Source organism: Barbus barbus (genome assembly GCF_936440315.1).
Source record: "Barbus barbus genome assembly, chromosome: 47".
Classification (NCBI taxonomy): Eukaryota; Metazoa; Chordata; class Actinopteri; order Cypriniformes; family Cyprinidae; genus Barbus; species Barbus barbus.
The window spans coordinates 7549863-7572546 of NC_136725.1; the positions used below are offsets into that span (position 1 = coordinate 7549863).

The 22684-nt window shown below is 36.8% G+C and overlaps 2 protein-coding genes across 2 annotated transcripts in view; both read right to left on the bottom strand.

The window, feature by feature from the left end:
- The window catches only part of LOC306865429 (protein phosphatase 1E-like), a 45806-nt gene extending 31381 nt beyond the window's left edge, over nt 1-14425 (bottom strand). Inside the window, exon 1 of the mRNA XM_079410014.1 lies at nt 14119-14425. Within this exon, the coding sequence (XP_079266140.1) occupies nt 14119-14300 (182 nt within the window). The 5' untranslated portion in view covers nt 14301-14425. The remainder of the gene's footprint in view (nt 1-14118) is intronic.
- A 3050-nt stretch (nt 14426-17475) lies between these two features.
- Nucleotides 17476-22081, bottom strand: rad51c (RAD51 paralog C). Its single transcript, XM_079411134.1, has 9 exons — nt 21674-22081; nt 21311-21545; nt 21005-21162; nt 20414-20547; nt 20174-20305; nt 19273-19339; nt 19117-19177; nt 18506-18566; nt 17476-17976 (listed from the first exon to the last, which is right to left on the bottom strand). Exons 1-9 carry the CDS (start codon nt 21789-21791, stop codon nt 17863-17865), a joined length of 1080 nt encoding a protein of 359 aa, XP_079267260.1. The 5' UTR covers nt 21792-22081; the 3' UTR covers nt 17476-17862.
- Nucleotides 22082-22684: the final 603 nt, after the last annotated feature.

The window sequence follows — 22684 nt, forward strand, 5'->3', positions numbered from 1 at the left end:
AACGCCAGACACTAAACTGCTTGACTAAAGTGGGTTTGATGGGCCAGAACTGGATCATGATGTCCACAAAATCTCTATCACGTCCTGACCCAGATATGAAGTTAAACTTTTCTTTTTTGAATTTCTTCCATCATACAGAATGCGGCGTTTACCTGGCTTTATGTGGCTGAGGTGGTGCCATCCTAAAAGTTAAAGTGATAGTTCACCCAAAACGAAAACTCTGTCATCATTTACTCACCCTCACGTCATTCTTACTACAATATTTTGACTGTTTTTACACCCTCTTAATTTTCACCGACAAAAACCACTGAGAAAATCTTTTAAAAAAACAAACAAAAAAAACCTTCTTTTATTCTCCACAGAAGAAAGAAAGTCACACAGGTTGGGATCGACATGAAGGTAAGTAAATGACGACAGAATTCCTGTTTTTTTTTTTTTGGTGATCTATATTTTAAAGGATTTTGGCATAATCCAACAAACATAAGTGTCCCATGTCCCAAACCTGGACAGAAATCTAGATTAAATCCATGACATATGACATGGCATTTGCATTCTTTCACTGATGATAATTCTTCTAAACAAATAGCATAATATATATGTCAAGTTGCTTATGTTCAGTGATCTATCAGGGACACAAAAATTAGTTGTGAGCACCTGGAGAGTCAAAACAGTCCTAATAATGTAGCCTGTCTCACCAAGGAGGATTTAAACTGAACCTGCTCTACATTTCAATAACAATTTGCTTATTAGTGCATTTGCATACAGCATCCTGAAGCAATAACCCATGAAGACCACCTTAAAGCAATTTGAACACAGTATAGAGTATACATACACACAGTATGGCAACATACTGATGTGGTAGCGTTACATAACCTGACTGTAGATTGGATTAGCTATCTAAAGACTGCTGGACAAGTAGAGCAATGGACACGTAAGCTGCAAACGTGCTGTAACTTGGAAACTGAAAAATGTCACTCATGGGTCTTGGCCTTCCTTCAACTGAAACTAAGTCAATGTCATGACCCAAAACTGCGCTGATAATGCCACTGTTTAACAGAGGCTGGGGGCCATAGTCACACTTTAAGACACTTGAAAAAAGTATAAACTGAATAATTCTAGTTGCATTTAGAAGGTGCTGTTTTGCACTAACACAGCATGCAGAAGTGGGCTTGGGTTAAGTGCCTCTAGAGACAGTGGTGATAGACTGGACTGTAACTAGGATCCAGGTCCTAGGTCAACTCTACTTCAGATTGAACCTGCAACTTTTCTGTTATGAGCTTCTATTTGTAACCAGGCCTGTTAACAAGGTTCCTGGTTATTTGATTAATGTAATCCAGATTATTTGAAATTATTGTTATTTGAAATTACTGTGCACTTTAAATTTGGATTCCAAAGAACGGAATTTTAAGTGAATACATAAATGCCATGAAATTTCACATCACATTTTTATAATGTGTTTCAAGTGTGACATGCAAGTGCTCCCAAAGAGGTTTAATACATACACCTCAGAAGTTCTAACAAAAATTCTGGGAAAGAAATAGCAGTAAAGGCAATTTTAAGGTACAAAAAAATCCATGTCAAATAAATGCTGTTCTTTTAAACATTCTATTCTTCAGAATTCTGAAAAACACATCACAGTTTCCACAAAAATATTAAGCAACACAACTGTTTCCAACATTGATATTAATAGAAAATGTTTCTTGAGCACCAAATTAGCATATTAGAATAATGTCTGAAGGATCATGTGACTCTGAAAAAAATTACACGTTAAATTATATTAAAATAAATTATTTGTATTGTAATAATATCTCACAATAGTGTTTTTACTGTATTTTGATCAAATAAAAACAAGCTCGGTGAGCATAATTGTTAATACCGTATTGCCTTTTTTTTGTGGTTCGGCCCATACAGTGGTAACCAAAACTGCTAAACTAAATATCTTCTGTTATTTGTAAGAAAGTCACACAGGTTTGGACAGAGAGAGTAAATGTTAACAGATGACAACTTCTGGGAGAGTAAATGATGACAGAATTTTCATTTTTGGGTGAATTATCCCTTTAAGGTATACATGTATTAAAATGACACTGAAGTGATGTGAACCAAAATTATAGTGGAAAAAACCCAATCTCAATTATTTGTATGCCAATGAATCATGCCTATGTTTAACCATTAGGCTTCCACCAGATGAATATGGCGTGTCTGTGAAGAGCTGAAGAGCTCCAGATCCAGGGAAGCAGTGTAATGTAGGTCACATTACTGCTCTGCCTCCACACAGCCCCAGTTCTACAGCCCAGGGACTATAGGTAGAGAGTAATGATCAGGGGAGAGGATACACATACACACACACACCAGCATGCTGTATTGGGTCATCCACTGCAGCTAGTCCACTTTCCCTGTCCCTTATAAGGTCACCTTCAGAGGTTGCTTAATGAAACCAGCACACTTTTCTCAGGGCAGTGATCCATATCCATAATGAACTAAATGAGGTTTAACTTATGGTTAAAAATTACAGGTGCATCTGATCTAGACCAGAAAAATTACCCACTTGGGTCATTATAATAGAGAAAATAATCTGTCAAAGCACTTCAGATACTATGCTGACCAGCAAAACCTTAGTCTCTAATTCAACAGCACAGATGCATAGATTATCTAGCTTCATAATAAAAATAACTTTTAGATTTTAGAGTGAACTTGTTCAAAAGGATTCTTGATACCATCAGAAAAAATGATGTTTGCCATTGCAATTAAATATTGCCCCAGAACTACAGCATTTGCAGGTCTGGACAGAACCAGTAAAACAGCTGGAGAGGAACATGCAACTAAAGAAGGGAAGGCAAAAGAGGAAAAAGGCTGGGAGAGAAACATTTTTTTAAAACAAGATTGGAGACGTCAAGTGTCAGGATTAAGAGAGATTAAATGTGCCTACAGTTTTTGGCATTTTGCTTAACAAAAGTGACATTTCAAAAGTAATTTAAAGACTGCATCTCAGCACAAAACAAACTCCTTCAACATTCTTTACTTCACAAATGCAAAACCACAGAATGTATGCAATACTCTTAACTAAAACTAAAACTATTAAAACCCTTTTTTGGAAACCAAAATAAAATATATATTTTAGAAGGAAAAACTTGAAGTTGAAGTACTAAAATTATTATTATAAAACGGATAGTTCCGGTCCTTGATTCTGATTGGTTGAGCCATGTTCGAAGCCGTTGTACATTACATTACAAACCAACACCTTTGTTTTCTTTGCGTGTTGATTGGCAACCACTTTGTTCCACCACAACTGTTTCTGAGGAACTACATTGTTTGGTGGACGAATACTGTTTTTATTAATATCATTAAACTTATTTGCTTTGTTTTATGTTGTGAAACCTTACTAAGTATATGGAATAACCGTTTTATAAAAGCAGTAAGCCCCGTGAAGCCATGGTTTACAGTAAATTTATAACAGCTAAGGGGGTTTTAGGCATTCCGCTTCACATCGTGCCTAACAACGCCCCTTAGCTGTTATAAATTCACTGTAAACCACGGCTTCTTGGGGCTTATTGAATGACTAAAATCTAAAATTAAATTTACTAATAAATCACTAAACTAAAGTTAAAATGAAAACTGAAAATATACAAATAAAAGCTAATTCAATATATTAATTAATTAAATACCATAGTATATAATGACACTAAAATAACACTTCTTACTTACAGTTCATTTAAGTGTCTCATTAGCATTAACAGAACATCTAGAACTTGAAAAGCATGTGATGCATCTTGCTTTAAGACCTCCAAGAAGTAACAACAATCTAACTGGATTTCTATGCTGAATACTAACATGTTTGTACAAGCAGAAGCATAAAGCTCTCAGAAGAGGCCTTCAGGCCCTTTGCTTGAGACAAAAAATTAAATTCAATAAACCAGAGGGAAAAATAAGGAAAACAATGAAAACAATTCTAGTTAATTTTGTTACATCTTTCTTAAGAAGTGGCATTACTCAAATATCTACCATATGTTGAACTGTATTATTTAGGCTTTTGTACAATGGTACTTTTTCTTATTATAAAATTAATTACCTATCATCTTTGAAATGAACTACAAATTATATATTATTGTGTCAAGACACCTAAAAGCACAGTTGTCCTAAAAAAACATATTACTTTGGCGGAAGAATTTGTTTGTTGTGATTATTATTCATAAATTACATTATTTATTGAACACTGGTGTCCTGAAGAACTGAAGAAGTACTTGCTAATGACCAGCACTAATCTGGATGCTGTGTGCATGACCCTACCACTGCTGACCGCAACGATATTGCAATGGGACAAATTTAGACCCTGCAGATCTCGAGAGTGTTAAATGAACGGTGTCTCCACTGGCGGGCTAAATAAACAAAGCCCTTTATTGCAGAACCTGACCTGAAGGAAGACAGTGCTGGGGGATCCTTACTTAAAAAGGGTATAGAGAGGCCAAGCCATGTGGTGCTGCACTGGTCCAGTGACGCTGGGGGAAAGGCAAGAAGCGCAGCGCTGGGGCAGCATGATGATTAAGGGATTACCACAGCAAATAGTTTTCCATCCCAGGAGAGCTCTGCTCAGAGGACTGGTCAGCACAATATAGAGAGGAAGAATGAGAGAGAGAGGCGAGGGGAACAAACTAAAGGGTAAAGATCAAAATCTTTCTTTGGGCATAAGAAACAGTGGTTTGCCTGAATGTCTACATGACTGAGCAGTCTTAAAGGAATAGTTCACCCAAAATTGAAAATTCTGTCATTAATTACTCACCCTCATGTCATTCCAAGCCTGTAACGCCTGTTTCACACATACTCCGTTTGCAGTGCGTATTTTTTTCCATACCTATGTTAACGGATCAGAGCATTCACACGGCACGCGGTTGCGGTCCGGCAGCGGTCCGTCTGCAGCAGTGCAGCAAAGATTTAAATGTAAAAGGCACGAGAGCTGATTGTTTCTGTCAGTGGTAAGTTTTAATTTAAAATATTTGTGATAGCCTACCACAACGTAGGCTATATGCTGTGTTTAAATCTGTTTCCACTTGCTTGAGCAACTTAATATACAAATAGCCAAATGCATTTAATACGTTGTTTATATTAATTGACTTTAAACGTGAATATGTCTATGAAAGATTGTATAAGTGTACTGTGATAAAAGAGAATCACAATGCTGAAAAAGCACTTTCAGTATAGGCTAACAACGTTTGGATTTGAAATCAAAATAATGGATAAATGCTGTGTTTGTGGTAAACAGCCCCGGATCAGGAGTGGACTGCAAATGCGTTCTGTGTGAAAGCACAGTGAGTCCGTGCTGCTTCTGCACCGCATACGTAACGCACATGGACTGCATATGCACTGCAAACGGAGGATGTGTGAAACAGGCGTAAGTTCTTCGCTCATTCGTTACGTTTCTACCACGTTCAAGGCCCAGAAAGGTAGTAAGGATATTGATAAAATAGTCAATGTAACATCAGTGGTTCAACCTTAATTTTATAAAGCTACGAGAATACTTTTTGTGCAGAAGAGAAGAAATCAATTTTTGTTTTCTTTGTGCACAAAAAGTATTTTTGAAGCTTCATAAAATTAAGGTTGAACCACCGATGTCACATGGACTATTTTATGTCCTTATACCTTTCTGGGCCTTGAACGTGGTAGTTGCGTCGCTGTCTATGCAGGGTCAGAAAGCTCTCAGATTTCATCAAAAATATCTTCCGAAGATGAATGAAGGTCATGAGGGGTGTGTAATTAATGACAGAATTTTCATTTTTGGGTGAACTATCCCTTTAAAGCAGCATTGTAAAATTAGGATCACATGATCATTCGTGATGTTTATAGGAGGCATTTACTTAAATAGAGGGCAACAAAATGAAACAGAATTCAGAGGTCTCAAGCCATATTAAAAGCCCCCTTTGTGATGCTCATGGTAGAATGCAAAACACAAAAAAATAAAATAAAAGTTTGCAAATTTAGGCATCACAACATTTTAATGTACAGAATTAAAGATTTTAAAATTCTTTTAAAATGAAAAAGCTATTTCAGAGATAGTTGTTCCTAAAGGGTTGAATGTTTGCCATAATTTACGGTTATCTTTTTAAAAAGTATTTTAATTTTTTAAAAATAGACATAAATTAAATATCTTTACACAAACTGGAAAATGTTCATATAATATTTTAAGGATGATAAATAAATGAAGCATGTTGTAAATTTATACTATTTTGTTAATAAAAAGAACATGGAATCACAAAAACTATAGTGTTTTGTTATTTTAAAAAAAAGGAAATTTAGGCATCACAGTACAATATAATGAATGATTTTATGCACAAACACAAAAATCTGCAATATTAACTAATACGGTAACTAATGCAAATATGTGCTCTTGAAAAGCTTTGAAAGTTAAACTTTCCTCTGATAAACTAATCGCCATCCCTTTAAGTTTCTGCTATATGATGGCAAAATTGCAGAAACAATTGTCAAATGTCTATTATTGGTCAACCAATCTACATTGGGTTAAGCGTTGGGTTAAATACAACCCAACGCTGGGTAAAATATGGACGAACCCAGCGATTGGGTTGTTTAGACCCAGCAGTTGGGTTACTGCCCAGAAGCTTGGGTTAAACATTTAACACAACTGTTGGCTGAAAACAACCCAGCACTGGGTTGTATTTAACCCAGCATTTTTGAGAGTGTACCAATCAATAAATAAATCTATAACGACAGAGAGAGATATATAAGCTGCCGATATAGATCATCCATCTCTAGAATAACTTTCCTGTTTTTTCTCAATGTCAGGACACTAATCAAACATACTATACATACTATATACATACTACTTAAATATACTATACAACAACAAGCTAAATGTCACCAAACAACTAGTTAGTTGTTGGACAACTAGTCAACATTGCATATCCCTAATGTACTATATAATGAACTCAGAATGCAAAATTCTTGAAAAGCACATAATGGCACCACAGTGATTCTACCAAATGCCATACCTGATTAAAGGTTTCAAAGCTTTGGTATTTGAAACCCACTACTCTTCTTAAAGGGTGAACTTTGCCTTTTGGAAGTGCAGCGAACTGCACGGCGCACCTGAGCGCGCCAGCACCAAACAGAATGAAAACGAGCCCCCGTCCAACCCACTCAGCTTAATTGCTCTGCGACTGCAGAGAAGAGGGGAATCAATCATATTTCCATTCAATTAGCCAGCCAGCAGTTTGAGAGGAGGTGACGGACCTCTTTTAAACAAATGAAAAACAGGCAGGAAGATACAACCTTGGAGGACCTGTGAGGGAGACACTACTGGCAGCTCTACGGTCAGGAGAACTTGGCACAACGTTATAAATGCTCAGGTTTTTGTGGTCCAAGGCTTACATAACCTGGCAGAGATGCTTTTTTTTGTTTTTTGTGACCGATGAACAGATGAAAGCTTGTTGACGTGATGAGAAATCTAAGGAAACGCACGTATTATAGCGCATTACACTAACACCAATCTGGAAAAACATTTTAGAGGCAGATCTGAAATAACATGCACAATGGAATCACAATCGTATCCTTTGCTCTCAAAATGCTTTTAGCATACGGTTTTACGGTTTTGCCATTTGTACACACTGATGAAGCACCCTGATCTCTGAACAGTAAAAAAAAAGACAAGACAATCTGGTCTTCAACTCTCTCTTATCCACTCCTGACCTCCCAAAAGATACATTTAGGGAAAAACGAAAAAGAGAGAAGTCCTAATTAATATCTGGCCCAGAAAACATCATTCAGAAGTGCAAATAACAGCTATGGATGCCAATGGTGGTTTATAAGTAATGACTTGTGAATCCTTGAGGAGCGTCTCTCTCGCTCTCGCTCTCTCCTTGGCCACTGCTGTCGGCCTTGTTTGTCCCTGTGCAGTTCTAAATTTGTCCATATAGACTGTCGAAGCGGAGGCTAGTTCATTCTACCGTCAGCTGAAATAAAAACAAGCTGAGAGGAGCCACACTCGCTTCTCTTAAGTGCCAGGTCTGATCACAGTGGAGATGAACACACAGTCCTAGAGGCCTAGGGGAGGCAATGAGCTGGATTGATTTATTGATCAAATATTCCTCACTGTGTTTTGTGGTTTCAGCTGCGAGCTATTACTCAGACAATGAAATTCTATTACAGGCAATAGGCAAGCCGCAGGGGTTTAAAACGTTGCAAGGATCTGATGGTATTCTGAGCACTTCAGAACATGCAAAGGACAAGTAACGTACTCTACATACTCAACGTGCGTTCTTGGGTTACTCCTCAAAATCTACTTTTAATCTTGACAAGGAGTCCTAAAAATGTGAAAAAAGGTATTTTGAAAATACAGTCACTGGAAAAATTAGAGAGCCGTGGGTTGTCGTTTTTTGGGGCTACTTTTATAATGTACCGCAGCCGCCCAAAGTGTATATGCACATGTGATCGCAAAATTAAGTTATTACAAACACTCGATGATGGTTTAAAGTGAGTTCTGAGTAAAAGTGCACTATTAATCTGATAAACTGTCTAATGTAGCATGATGCTAATGTTACCTCTAATGCTAACAAACAGGAACAGGTCCAATTCTTCTTCAAAATGCGTTTTATCATAATACTTCATGTAAGGTCGCAAGAAAATGTTCTGTTGTATTTATTTAGAAATACTTTTGATAATAGTTGGGTAAATGTGTACTGGGATTGAAGCTTGGTAAACGTTTTATTGCCTGTATAAAGGCTGATAATGGCTGAATTAAAAAAAAAGAATAATAAGTCTCACACTTTGCGGAGATGTGAAACGTTCTGTTTCCTTAAACTAGTTTGTCATGCATTCCTTTATTTCAACACATTTACAGGTAAATTGTAATATTTTAAATTTGTGATTAATCGTGATTAACGCGATTAAATTTTTTAATCGATTGACAAAGCTAATATATATTTAGACAGCACACAACAGACACTTTAAGAAGCCTGAAATAAATCTAAATCTGATTATAGCTCTACAAAAGAAAGTCTGGATGTGATCGGAGTGGGAGGGGGTTGGGTGAACGGGCTACAGCGATCATTTGAAGCGCAGCTGCTGTCAGTGTGTGTCTGAAGAGGAACCATACTCTAATGCCATGCCAAGGGCGCCCGTGGGCACACTGACCCAGATGAAAAATAGCATCCTTTCATCTAGACAACACCTGGCAAGATACATCGTCTGCTCGCATGGAAAAACAATACACTGACACATCGATTTGTTTTCCTTAATTGTTGGATCAATGTTATCATGACCAGACATCAGAGGACGCTCCGATGCGGATGCTGATCAAACACTGATGATGAAGAATTTATGAGAGGACAGCGGTTAAAGAGAAACAATTTGTACCAAACACAATGTTGTAAGCTTTATAAAAAAAAAAAAAAACATAAATCCATTCTGAATCCAGAAATATACACAAGCTAGATTATCAGTGAAATCCCATATTATAATGGGGTTTATAATCATATTTCTGTGCATTACTTACTGTGCATACAATGTGATTCAATGTTTAAATGTCTTTTCTGGGCACCAGAGCCCAAAACATTCAATCCTAAATTATCAAAAAAAGAAACCTAAAAGACAACAAAAAGGGATACTCCTGCCATCACAGATGAGTGAATGCCGCATATGATGCTACAACATGCAAATCCTCCCCTCTGCAACAGATATTTCCTCCATCATTGATTCTATCATGACACAGCTGTGTGGTGTGCCGTTTGTTTCATTACCACAGGCGCTCCCTTGGGCTCTGTGTATGTGTGTGTCGCACGCCTTTTGTGCGTGGGTATGCATGTATGTCTGTTTTGTGTAGATTGTATGTCCATATGTGTGTGGTTTACAGATGAGAGACGGGGGTTTAATGAGCTTCAGGAGAGCGTTTCTCTATCCATTAGTGTCTATCAGGACTCCCTATTGGCTCGGAGGGCCTGCTCACCACAGGAGGAGGAAACAACCTCCCTTCCCAACCTCCATTTTTAGCCACACATTCCCAACAACTAAACCAGGCTGTTAGATAACATCGCCAATAACATCATGTTATTGTCAACTAAAATAGAACGGGTATTCCTGTTCGACTTGATTTTGAATTTAGAGAGAGATAATTAACATACTGCCAAATGAAATGTGTTATATTACTTAAAATACTGCCGTTATGCATTTCGGATTGTTCTGAGTGACAGAAAGGAAGGGAAAAAAATGTAAATAATAATAAGCACTAACCATTTAAATGTTTAAATATTTAAAAATTTAAAAAAACTGTAATAAATTAAAATGACAGCATATTTTCAAATTAACTGTTGATGGAGAAGATCAAATTAAATTAAATAAAATTAAATTTTGTCAGTGATGTTTGAATTCCATCGAGCAGTTGCAAGGTAAAATAAAATAAAATTTAGACAATGATGTTACTTTGAATTCCATCATTGAGCGGTTACAAGGTAAAATAAAATAAAAGTAACATCATTGTCTACATTTTTAATTCCATCATTGAGCGGTTGCAAGGTATAAAATAAAATACAATTTAGACAGTGATGTTACTTTGAAATCCATCATTGAGCGGTTGCAAGGTAAAATAAAATAAAATTTAATTCAGACAGTGTTTAGACAGCGATGTTACTTAGAATTCCATAATTGAGCAGCTGCAGGTAATAAAAATAAAAATAAAATAAAATGCACAGCCTACAATACGTACAATGAAAAATATGGGTGCTGAAGCAAAAACTGTTGAGGAACACCATACTATAATACTGGAAAACAGACCTTCAAGAAGGATGTCAAAGTCAAAGTAATGAACCTCATGTGTAGAGGTCCGTCTGAGTCACTATTTCTCTATCGATTGGCTCTTATTAAATGACACCCTGCATTCTTCCTACGTCAGAAATGTCACGCCACTGGTAGGTTGCCACCATCATCAGAGCTCTGGATTTGTAACGAAGCTTATTCACCGTGCCGACACCAACCTCCCCTATTAATTTTTACTTCTCTTTTTCTTCTTCTTCTTCTTTCCACACATACACAGGTAGCCACCCTCTCCCCGCACTCTAGAGGGAGCAGAACAAAGGGGTTCTCCATTTTTCTCCTAGGACTATTATTAGATCTTCAACCCAGCGACAAAATAATCACATGTTCAGCTGAATCACCACGCAGGCAGCGGAAGCTTCAGTTCTGAAGTATGCGAAGCGAGCAAGCCTCCGTTTAGAACAAAAATAAACTGATGGCTAAATGGAAGATGAAACATTACTCTGGAATACAAATTTGTGAAATAATGCAAATAAACCACTTTAACTGTGGTTTGACAGTAAAATAATTAAGCATTCAGGCACCAAAGGTTTAAATCAATCTTTTTCACTTTAAGGTCACTGTCAGTCAAACGGTAAACATCCATCCACCTCAGGCGAAATGACCATATAACGCTCTCCTGGGGATCAGATATTAGTCAGGGTCAGTAACCTAGAATAAACCTTGACATATGAGCGTCTTCACAGAAATTGGTTTATTGAGCACTGCAAAAATCTGAGTGGGGAAATAGCTCTGTGATTCCCCAGAAAGACTGTATTTGTTTGTGCCATAGCAAAAGGGATTCTCCACAGCAGGCCGTGGCAGCCTGTTGCTGACATTTCAATGAAATTCAAACTCAGAAAACAATGACCTCTTTGTGAGGTGGTCAAAGTTTGTCAGATACAAACACAGTGTAGATCTGTAAAGGCTGTGTAAAATGTGAGCTGGTTGAGCAAATGCATTAAAGGATGTAACCAAATACTATCTGAGGACCTTGTGTGATTTAGAAATTACCCCCACATCTGAATTTCGTGTGGCGCATTCACACGGGATCGCACTGTGATTTTACTCAAATTTACTGACTTATCTCCAGGATATGATGTAGGCTTTGCATAGCATATATTCCTTACCGCATGCTGATATACATATCATCCATCTCCATCTAATCATGCTTTTGTTTTTTCTCTACTGATGGTTTTTAGCTTTCTCTTTCTGTAAATTGTATTGTTGTATGGTGTATAGCGATATAATCCAGCACCCAAAATTAGAGATCGGCCGATCGATTTACAGATATTTTAGCATTTTATCATAATCGGATATCGGTTTTGTAATATCGGATTCACCGATAAATGTTTTGAGAATTGCGCGCAGGATCGCCATTGCAGCGCATCTGAGGGGAGGCGATACAACAACAACAACGGCATGCACAGGTACTTGATTTGCTGTAGTTAGTAAACTTTATTTAACATAACAGGCATTAATGCACAAATTAGATGTATTACATAAATGCCTGATATGCAGTGTATGCAGCTTGGCTCTAAGAAATAGACAAACTCACAGAGTCACGTAAGATAATCCGTCAGTCTGTCCCAATAAAGACGTAACTTTGCCTGAATTAAATAATATGCAGTCATGAATGAGCGCATGTTGGAAATAAAAGCGCTGAATTTAAATCTCTCTCTGTTGTCTATTTGCTCATCATTAGTCTCGTGAAGCCGCTTCATATCGCTGTTCACTCAGTGGGTTGATGCATTCAGTTCATAATTAATTCAGAGTATTCAAATTATAATACATTTCTAATAATTCTCGGAATATTCATTTCATCAATGTCAAATAATATTCAGAATATAATCAATGTCCAATAATATTTGGAGTATTCCAAGTATAATCAATGTTTAATATTTCTTTGAATATTCATACCATCAACGTCAAATAATATTCAGAATATTCAGATTATAATAAGTGTCTAATATTTCTTTGAATATTCATATTGTCAGTGCCAAATAACATTCAGAATAGTCGATTTATTATCAAGATCTAATCATATTCAGAATATTCAGTTTACAGTTAATATCTATGACAGCTACAGCACTGACATCCTCTTCTCTCCCAGAAAAAAGTAACCTCATATGCAAAACATAACCTATATTACAGTCACAAAATGGATACAGACGAGGCTTAAACTAAAATATGAAACGTGAAAAATCAAAGCACAGCTGAAATAACCTGACTCGGGAAGTGTGCAGCTATTTGGGCATTTGCGCAGACATTTATCACTAGACCCATTAGATGTGTATGAGTATTTCATGCTCAAAGATTCTGCTAGGTTTGAATGGGCTATTTATAGCAAGCCAATGACGTAGTTTATCAAACGTAACCCCTTCCCACAGATCTCGCCCAGAACACCGCGATACCACACCGCTCGCTACACTACTCTCGGCTGCTCGCGCTGAATGTATATGAAGCTGTGCAGACAGGTGCGTCGCGGCATATGGCGATGGCGCACACAGCTGCCGACATCTTGAGAGTAAAAGGTAACTGTGTGCATGAAACATGCATGGAATCAAAAGCAGTCGTGCTCAGTTTTCTCATCGACTTGATACAGGCGACATGGATGCTGTATGCGCGCTCACATTACAATCTGATAAGCATGCGATCGAAACATATCGATAACAATTTATCACAAAGGAAATGGTAGCGTCAAAATGATTATAATAAAGCGCTGCGCAAATATGGGTAATACCGGAGCTCGCACCCCATCAGAGGACTAAAGGGGGTCATTGGAGAACGGAGGGTGTAGCCTATTCAGACTACAATATGGACTTCAAAATATGCTTGCATTTGTAATAAAAATGTGAAAAATTATTTTCATATCAGAATGACTTTAATAGTTGTCATTTTTTCAGTTTCTTGTATTTCGGTTATTATTGCTACCATTGTAATAATATCAATGGTATAATGAAACAAAGTAATAATACAAATATTTGTATTACTATTTAAATTATTGTCACACGTACAGCGAGATCTTGGCGGTGCGCATGAACTATTACCGATTTGGAAACGCTCATATTTTATAGTCTTTTAAGTGGCCAGACCAAAACTTTACGCGACAGTTAGGTTCCCTAAACGAATTATAACAATGTGCTTCTCATCCACAAACACGCAAATAACTGCAGGATACTTCAGCTGCATGAACACAGGAGCAGGAATTAGTTTCCTTTTGTCCTTCGCCCTCGTGTTTTTATCCTTGCGCGCTTTAATGTTTACAAACCTAAAACACGCGCATAGTGAGTGAAATAAATGAAGCGCGAAGGTGCATCGGTACTTAACTATTTACACAGGTGCTGGAGACACAGGTCGAGACATTCCCCCTCCACCTCGTACTCCGAGATCAGGTCCGTCAAGGGGCGCATAGGTGGAGGTACGTCCTCCTGGAGAGGTGGCCTCATCTCCCGCAAGAAGAGCTCCAAGAACCTCTTGAAGGTTTTCTCCTCGTTGGCAGAGCCGGCCATCGCTTCTCATTCCTGGAGAGAGCAGAGACAGCTGAAGCCGGGCAAGAAGTCTACACTACTTTGAATCATAGGCTGGAGCGACTCTGTAGTCGCGCGAGTTGGGGAGGGCGCGCGCTCGCGTGAACGGAGAGGTATTCGCGCAACAGACGTGCGTGACGTCACACGGGGGCGGGGCATGGAGAGGAGGGGGCGAATTAACTTTACAATTAACCCATATATTTGTGACGGAAATTTACTTTTGACTTTAAAAGGTCTAAACTGATGATGTAGCCTATTTTACATAAAACGTTTTATTTACATGGTGTAAATAGTCATGTTTGAACGGTCTATTATTAATGTATTTTTCGGGTTTTTCTGTTTTATGTAAATCATGCCCCTCGGTAGTTTCCCACCAGTTACAGGTGTGACTAGAAAAATAATAATAATAATTAAAAAAAAAGTTTGTTAGGGCAACCCGAGGCGCAAATGCCTACACGTTTCCAAGTAAATGGGAAAATTCTGATTAAATGAGTTAAAAAAAGTATAAAATTCCATCGTTGACTGACCACATAAACAGCAGTTACATTATTTTTCAGAGCTAATACTTTTTAAACAGTTTTATATAAAGTATCTTAACCTAATCAACAGTTATTTGAATATTTTATTTTTATTTTTAAAAAAGTAATTAAAGCTTTAAATAATAGGTAGGCCAAATCTACGGCATAAAAAAAATCGTTTTGTTTTCTCATTTAGCCATTCATATTTTTATAATTTAATCAATGTACCTTTTTACATTTCATATGTAATCCAGGCATTTTTGCACGGGCTGTGTTCTGTATTTCTCCATGCGCAAAAAGAGGATATGTGTAAAAAAAAAAAAAGTATTCTAAGATCCACATGCTGGACTATATTTAAAACAGTCATAGTGTGAGAATATCAATTTTAGATATAAATAACTTTCCAGTAGACGTAGGTTTGCGTGCTGGTGTGACGTCACCCAAACACACAGCGCCTGTGATGCTTCATGTTTAAAGCTGGATTTGGTTTGGTCGGCATTTATAAGAGCAAGGTCCTCATTTGTCAGTTTCAACGTTATCTCGCTGTTTAGACGGATCATTACCTTTTTCTGCCAAAGCTGAAATAATTACTCTTAAAATATATTCTTATAATAGCCCCAATATCAATAAATTTAAAACTGTCACTATGAAAAGCTGTGGCTAGCCCTCAGAAATTTGATGCACATTTAGCTATTATTAAAATATAATTAGGCTATTATACTAGTAATCTATTGAGCCTTACGAAACATTTATATTTAATCGTTTAATTGCACGGTTTACTTCGACTGAGCTCTTAGAGGGAATGTTTATGAGTGATGCTCTGTGTGCCTGTATATGGGACATCACAGCTTAAGCTAAAAATAACAACTGTTGTAGATTGCTGGGAATTAACTGTTCCGCTCCCAGGCTTGTTAGTTCAGCTGTATCTTTAAATATCTTTGCCAGATATTTAACTCTTAACATTAAAATTACAGAAGAAAAAAAATAATCTAAAAGCTTCTTACATGGATTAAAAGATATGCTATATTTATTGTGGTTTTAGAACAGGCCTTGTTAGCTCAGCCAAGGCAAACAAGCTAAATTAACCCTTTCAAGAATGCATCAGCCTATAGTTCAAACAAAATATTATAGTTAGACAATGCTATTGCTGAGACATTAAAAAAATGACAAGCATCTTTAACTATCGAAAGGGGATCTCATATTTGAGTTCACACTAATTATTGTTAGTTCAGCTGCGGGCTGCCAGATACTATCATTAACCATTAAAATGACAGGAAACAATCTAAAAGCTTCCAATGCAGTTTGAAGGATTATTTCAGAACACGTTCGTTTAACTGGTGGGTTGCTAGATTATGTAAAAGGCAAAATTAACCCTTTCATAAATGTACTGGTGTAAATATTTTCACACAACATTTTACAGTCAGACAACTACAGCTATTACAGAGGAATTCAAATGACAGAAAACCTTTTAAAGCTTTGTGAACCATGAATCTGAATCCACATTTGATGAGTTCAGAATTGTCATTATTAAAATGATATCCAATTCGGTATTAACCTTTTCGAAATTGTAGGGTAAAAGCGTCTGCTAAATGACTAAATAAATAAATAAATAACCATAGTTTCTGGCAAAATATCAGTCACCACAGCTATTGCTAGGTAACGAAAATGACAGAAAAATTGTGAAAGCTTTTAAAATGAGTAATGACTATGGTATTTAAACTATTTGTAAAGAACAAAGTAGCCTTGCCTGTATACTGCAATCTGAAACTGTATTCACAGTCAGCTACTAACCTGTCATATTCATCTTCAAAGTTATAAGTCTTAAGGTAAAGCGATGTGTGATGCAGTGACCCAGGATAACACAGCAGTGCAGGAATACACACCTTCCTCCTCACCTGAGAAAGCCTGAGGCCAAGAGCCTGTTAGGACACATCCAGACAGTCACCCATCTTAAACCGACCCTGACAAATGATGTAATCCAATTAGTCCAGCACTCCGTCTCAGGCTGTTCTTCCATCATGATCTGTTCATGTGTCTAACATGGAGGTTAAAAACATCAAGTACCCAAAGTCTCCTTCTTCCCACATGAACATAAAGTGTTTAAATCGGCTCTTCTGCCGGGTTTCTCAACTATCCATTGCCAGCCAAGGAAATATCAGATGAAGTGCTCGTATTTTATCTTTGTGCTGATGTAATGCTGGCTTCCCAGTGCATAATTCAATTAAAGTGATGAACTCACACATATACGCTGGGCGTGAACGAACCTGGATGATATACTGATATTGAACCGGCACAATCTGCGGCTAAGTTATTAATGTTACTTGGAGGTGAATGTGAGCGGTAAACTCTTTATCTCTATACGGTCACTCATGCATAAATCATGGAAGAAAGTCATTCTGATGTGACCTGTGCAACACAATGTACACAACAAAACCTTCTCACTGGGTTCATTAGAGCCAAATTATTCAATGCACTATTACAAATTTAGTTAATTGCATATTATGGCACAAAGTTTGAGCCTGTGTGAATTAGGTAACATGATTAACGACTGTCGACTGTCAATTAGTTTGACTAAGCACTTGAAGCGACACAAAAACTATTTTGCAAATATTATATACAGAATATTAGCCCAGTAAAGTGTTGGACAACATTGAACACCAATTATAGCTTTTTTAATATTTGTATAAATATACAGTCTTTAACCAGGTCCATCAAACAATTTAAGTTGGAAAGTTTTGGTCACTTTGGAATAGGTTTGCATTTTCAGTGTTTCCACCTAAATTGTAACATTGTCTGATTGTCTGATGGGAAACTTATATTGGATCCACTAATTGATCCACTAATACCACAAACAATCAATATACTATAATTTATTCAATAATAATTAAGAACTAATCGTTTTTATATAATATATACATACATATGTGTACATTCCTGCTATGATGTTTTGTTTTTCTTTCAGCACATTTCGAGTTTTGAAGTGGCTTCCTACTGCTTTGAAAAGCGAAATGGTCTGCAGTACATCCTCAAGACAGATCCTCCATTCGAGGGCGTTTGCTGTGGTTTCCTGAAGCAGATGAGACTGCAGATGAAGCAGTAGTAGGTCTGGGTTCATCTGGGGCATCCCTAAAACCCTGGACCTGTGAGAGATCACAAATATATATATATGTGTGTGTGTTTATATCAGGGTTATTAAAATTAAAAAATTAAAAGCTTTAAAATGTTGAGTACTTAAAATAAATGTTAACTGAAATAAAATAAAATTAAACTTGTTTTATTTCAGTTAGTTGCCAAAAAATATTTCTTATTTTTGCTAAATTTAACTTTTAAAGTACTAACTAAATTTAAACTAAAACTAATGAATAAAAACAAATATAAATGAATAAAAAGTCATGTTCAAATATTAGACATATTTAAAATAGAAATATCAAAAACACAACAGAATTACTAAAGCTTTAAAATTAAAGTGAAAACAAAATATAAAATGAAAATTCAAAATAAAATTAAAACAAACACTGTTATAGTATAGCAATAATCTAAAATAACAGTAGTGTGTGTGTGTGTGTGTGTGTGTATGTACAGACACACTCTTGTGATATACCTTTATACATTTTCCTTACATTACATATACATATATTGTCCTTGCATCTTTCCCACTGTTGAACTTACTGTGATTTGATATTGAACTGTGGCTTCCATTTGACTTGGGGACTTGTACATGGAGGCGAGCCTAAAAACAGAGTGGACAGTGGAGAAAAGCATAAAATGTCTTGTTTTTTTCATTGCAGAGTGCACATTCTCTCCCTCTCTGACCTTGTCTGCTCGGTTTAAAAAGCAAGAGGGTCTGCGCAAATTCAAATGCAGGGAGGCTGAGCAGTACAGCCAGCGGGGAGACCTTCAACTTTATGGCAAGAGACGAGAAAGCAAGATGGAGATGCTCTCTGTGCCTCTCTGCTGCTACAGAGTAATAGACTGGCAGGTATGCAGAATGCATTATGAATAAGGCCTGGCTACAAAAGGCAAAGCAAGCTACTTGTTCAAAGTGATTCATTCCATCACCCACGGAGGTGAAGGGTAAAGAGTTTATGCAACGTACTCTCGCTCGCTCTCTCTCTCTACAGAATACACATTTGGCTGAGAACCCCACAGATGTTGGCTTCTATTTTCTAAAGCCACATTTTGCTGTGTCAGGTTGAGTGGACTTAATAGACTAAATCCAGCATAAAAACATAATAAACACCTTCCCACACAATTAGCAAATTAAAAGTGTTTGTGTTTACCTTCGCAGTCCCTCCCATTGGAGGATGAGCCTCTGCGTCGCAGCATGACCCCAACTCTCACCTGAAGTGTGAATTTTAATTGTTATTCTGTTGGTGAATATGTAAAAAAAAATAAAAATACACTCCATGGATGCATTCGTATCTGTTATGTCCTACCTAATGCAGGAACCAGCTTAAATTGGCCATTTGAAACTCGTGTCGTCATCTGATTGGTCAAAACAACCTAAGAGCACATGGTAACCAAATGCAATTATTTATTTTTTTATATACATGTATTATACATAGAGCAGTGTTTTTTTAGTATTACTGATATGCTAGTACAGTTTTTGTAAATATTATATATTTCATTAGATTTGAATATATATTTTCTGTTTTTACTTCAATTTAAAAGTTTTTGCATTTTTGTTGTATGTTGTTGATAATTTTATTAGTTGTTTTTTTTTGCCGATATAGTTTTTATAATTTTTGATTTAATAGTTTTAATTTAATATTAGTTAGTTAGTACTTAAATTAACTAAATTACAAGGTAAATTAAACAAAAATGAGAAATATTGCCCTGACAACCAGCTGAAATAATACATGATTATGTTGTTTATATTTGTAATATTTGTATTAACAAATGTGATTTTATTTTAATTTAATTATTGTTATTATTAATAATTTACAATAATTTGTGAGTATTCTGCAAAAACAATTAATCAAATCTTACATACAGTAGTCAACATCTGAAGTGGATCAAAAAATTTATCAAAGTTGTCCTAAGACAAGAACGGGTATTGTTTCGGTTTTAGGACAACTTTTATGAAAGGTTTTGATCCACTTCAAATGTTGGCTACTGTATATCACATATCTAATGTTGGCTACCTAATCAAATATCCTGATCAATCTCTCTCTCTCTCTCTGTGTATATATATATATATATATATATATATATATATATATATATATATATATATAAAATCACATACATACACGCATACGTATTCTGCAAAAAAAAATTAATTGATTTGTCTGCTATCCATTATTCTTTGTTTCAGTAGTGAGATTTGCTGAGTACCGCTGCACTATGTTGTGTTGCTAGTTGAATGAGCTGCTGGGCAAGGCCATTTAGGAGACGAGTCCTCTGAGAAAGATCCTCAAAGTCATGCCGGAATGGGAAGGCGATGCTGTCAATCACTACTAACCTCACCTGTGATTGGAAGATACATGTAATTTATAAGCATGTAATTAGCAGTACTGTAATATCACACTGCTGAAAGAGATGTCCTCAGCAGCGGTCCCGATTACTCATTTTCACCTCAGGATGCTCAGAAAGGAAGTCAGGTAGGAGGTAAACCTCAGCTAACAGCTCTACATAGTCATGGCAACGGACCAAGAAGAGGTTTGAGAGGATCTTCTCGACAGTAAATTCCTCTAAACCCTGTCTCTGTTCTAAGAGGAAAAGCAAAGACGGATTATTTGACAATCATACATTTTGTGTCTCATAAATGAATTCAAACGTGCATGAAACTACAGGTAAAGTTGAACAATATTAGGCCTGGAGAGCTCATAAAGCATTTCATTCTAAATCGAAACATTTTACTTTCTAAAGGTTTATTAATTCATTTCTTCTGGGGTGATCATACTTTATATTTTACAATTTATAGGTGTAACCAAGAATAAGTATGTATTATAATGGTGTATAGTGGTAAAATTATAGCATGTTTCATAGGTTTCATAACAGAAAATACGTCAATTTGACTAGAAACACCAGAGACTGGAAATGTAAAGCACCGTTCCAGTCAGGCAAGACTTCCACGTTCAGGAAAAAGGTTTTACCCTAAACCTTTAGAAAAAGATTTTACGTACATTTAGACATCCCCACTTGGCTTAAATACTCAAATCAGACCTGTATCCTCTGCCAGGAGAGTGCAGTGCTGCACGGCTGCCTCTGCCATATCAGCAACCCGCTGCACTAAGAAACTCCCTTCGGTGTCTATATACAGTGCCTTTCCTCCCAGACCTCCAAAACACACAGGGATCTGCACATCCACAGCCAGCTGCATGCTTTAAAATGAAAAAAAAACATCTCTTTTATGAAAATCTTAAAGACTTCTTTAGAGCACATAGCGTTTTTGAAATATATGTGCCACATATTATCAAGAAGTTGAATTAAGGATGCACTATACATTTTATAATCCATTTCCTCCCATACCACAGCTGAGTCTTTCCAACACCAGGGGCCCCGCAGATCTCGGTGGTCTTTCCCACAGGAACACCCCCTCCGAGGGCATCATCCAGGGCTGAGCAGAATGTCACAATGCTCCCCACAGCCTGCTCCTGGTGCAGGAGATCCAGAGCTGTTAGGCTCTCTGTTGCTGCCCTCTGCTGGCCATCATCCCTCAACATCTGCAGCACCTCCACTGCCTCCTCCTGTGAGATACCTGCCTCTGTGAACGAAACAAGCACGCATATAACAAAATGTGATTAAATGTACTTTTCCAGTAGTCTTTGACTCTTGTGAGGCGGAAAGAAAGGTACTTTTAAATCCAAACAAGACTTGCTAATGGATAAATACCTTTGCAGAGCTGAAGAGGACGCATGTCTATCAAGTCTGACGCCTGTTGGAAACCCGCATTGATGAGCTTCACCTTCACTGAGGGCGCCAGGGGGAGGCTGGGCACAGTCCTGAGCATTTTACTAGCGCTGACACGGACAAAAACCAGGCTGAAATGCCTTTTTAGACGAGGTTGTCGGTTCTGTGCATGTTTAGGACAGATGACAACAAACTCTAGCCATTCGAAAATATCTTTCTTTGGGTGGACACACTCAAAGTCACTCTTTGAAGAATGTACTATCGAAAGAATATTTTATGAAATCAAAACTTTTAAACACTAAATATAAACATACGAGGACTTATGTTTCTTCATATATTTTTTCTTCCCTTTGATACTCCCTCCAAAACAAGAAACGACGCGGAATAGAAGAATCCTCTTCAAAATAAAAGTCCCAAGACGACGCCATTGACGCATTTCTGTTTATTTTTATTTTCATGTAAGATGCAGTGTTGGGGAGCAACTAGTTACATGAAAAAGCAAATAAATGTAACTGTAATCTGTTGTGCAAAATGTGCAAATAAATTACAGTTACTTATGAAGATGGTGATTACAAAGCGGGATACATCTGAATATTTTCACATACATACAGATACGACTACGGTGGCCGAGAGAGCTCAACGCGCTGCAAATACAATTCATTATTTGGTTGTATTGTGAGCATTTGCAGCACCTGCTGTCAAACTGATGAAGCTGTTTTCTTGATTTGCTGGTACTTTTTCTATTTGCATGTGTTTTCTGAAGCTGCAGTGTATTGAGCTCTCTCGGCCACCATATAAAATTTATTTATTTCCCAAATTGCATTGAGACACCAATATTTCAGGACTAACCCTAACCCTAATCAAAGACTACAGAATACCTTTTATCTTAAAGAGACTTTGCCCTAATCCTGCCGGCTTTAAATTTAAATTTAGAAAAGTAATCACATGTAATTAGTTACACTACTTTAATAAAGTAATTGATATAGTTACACT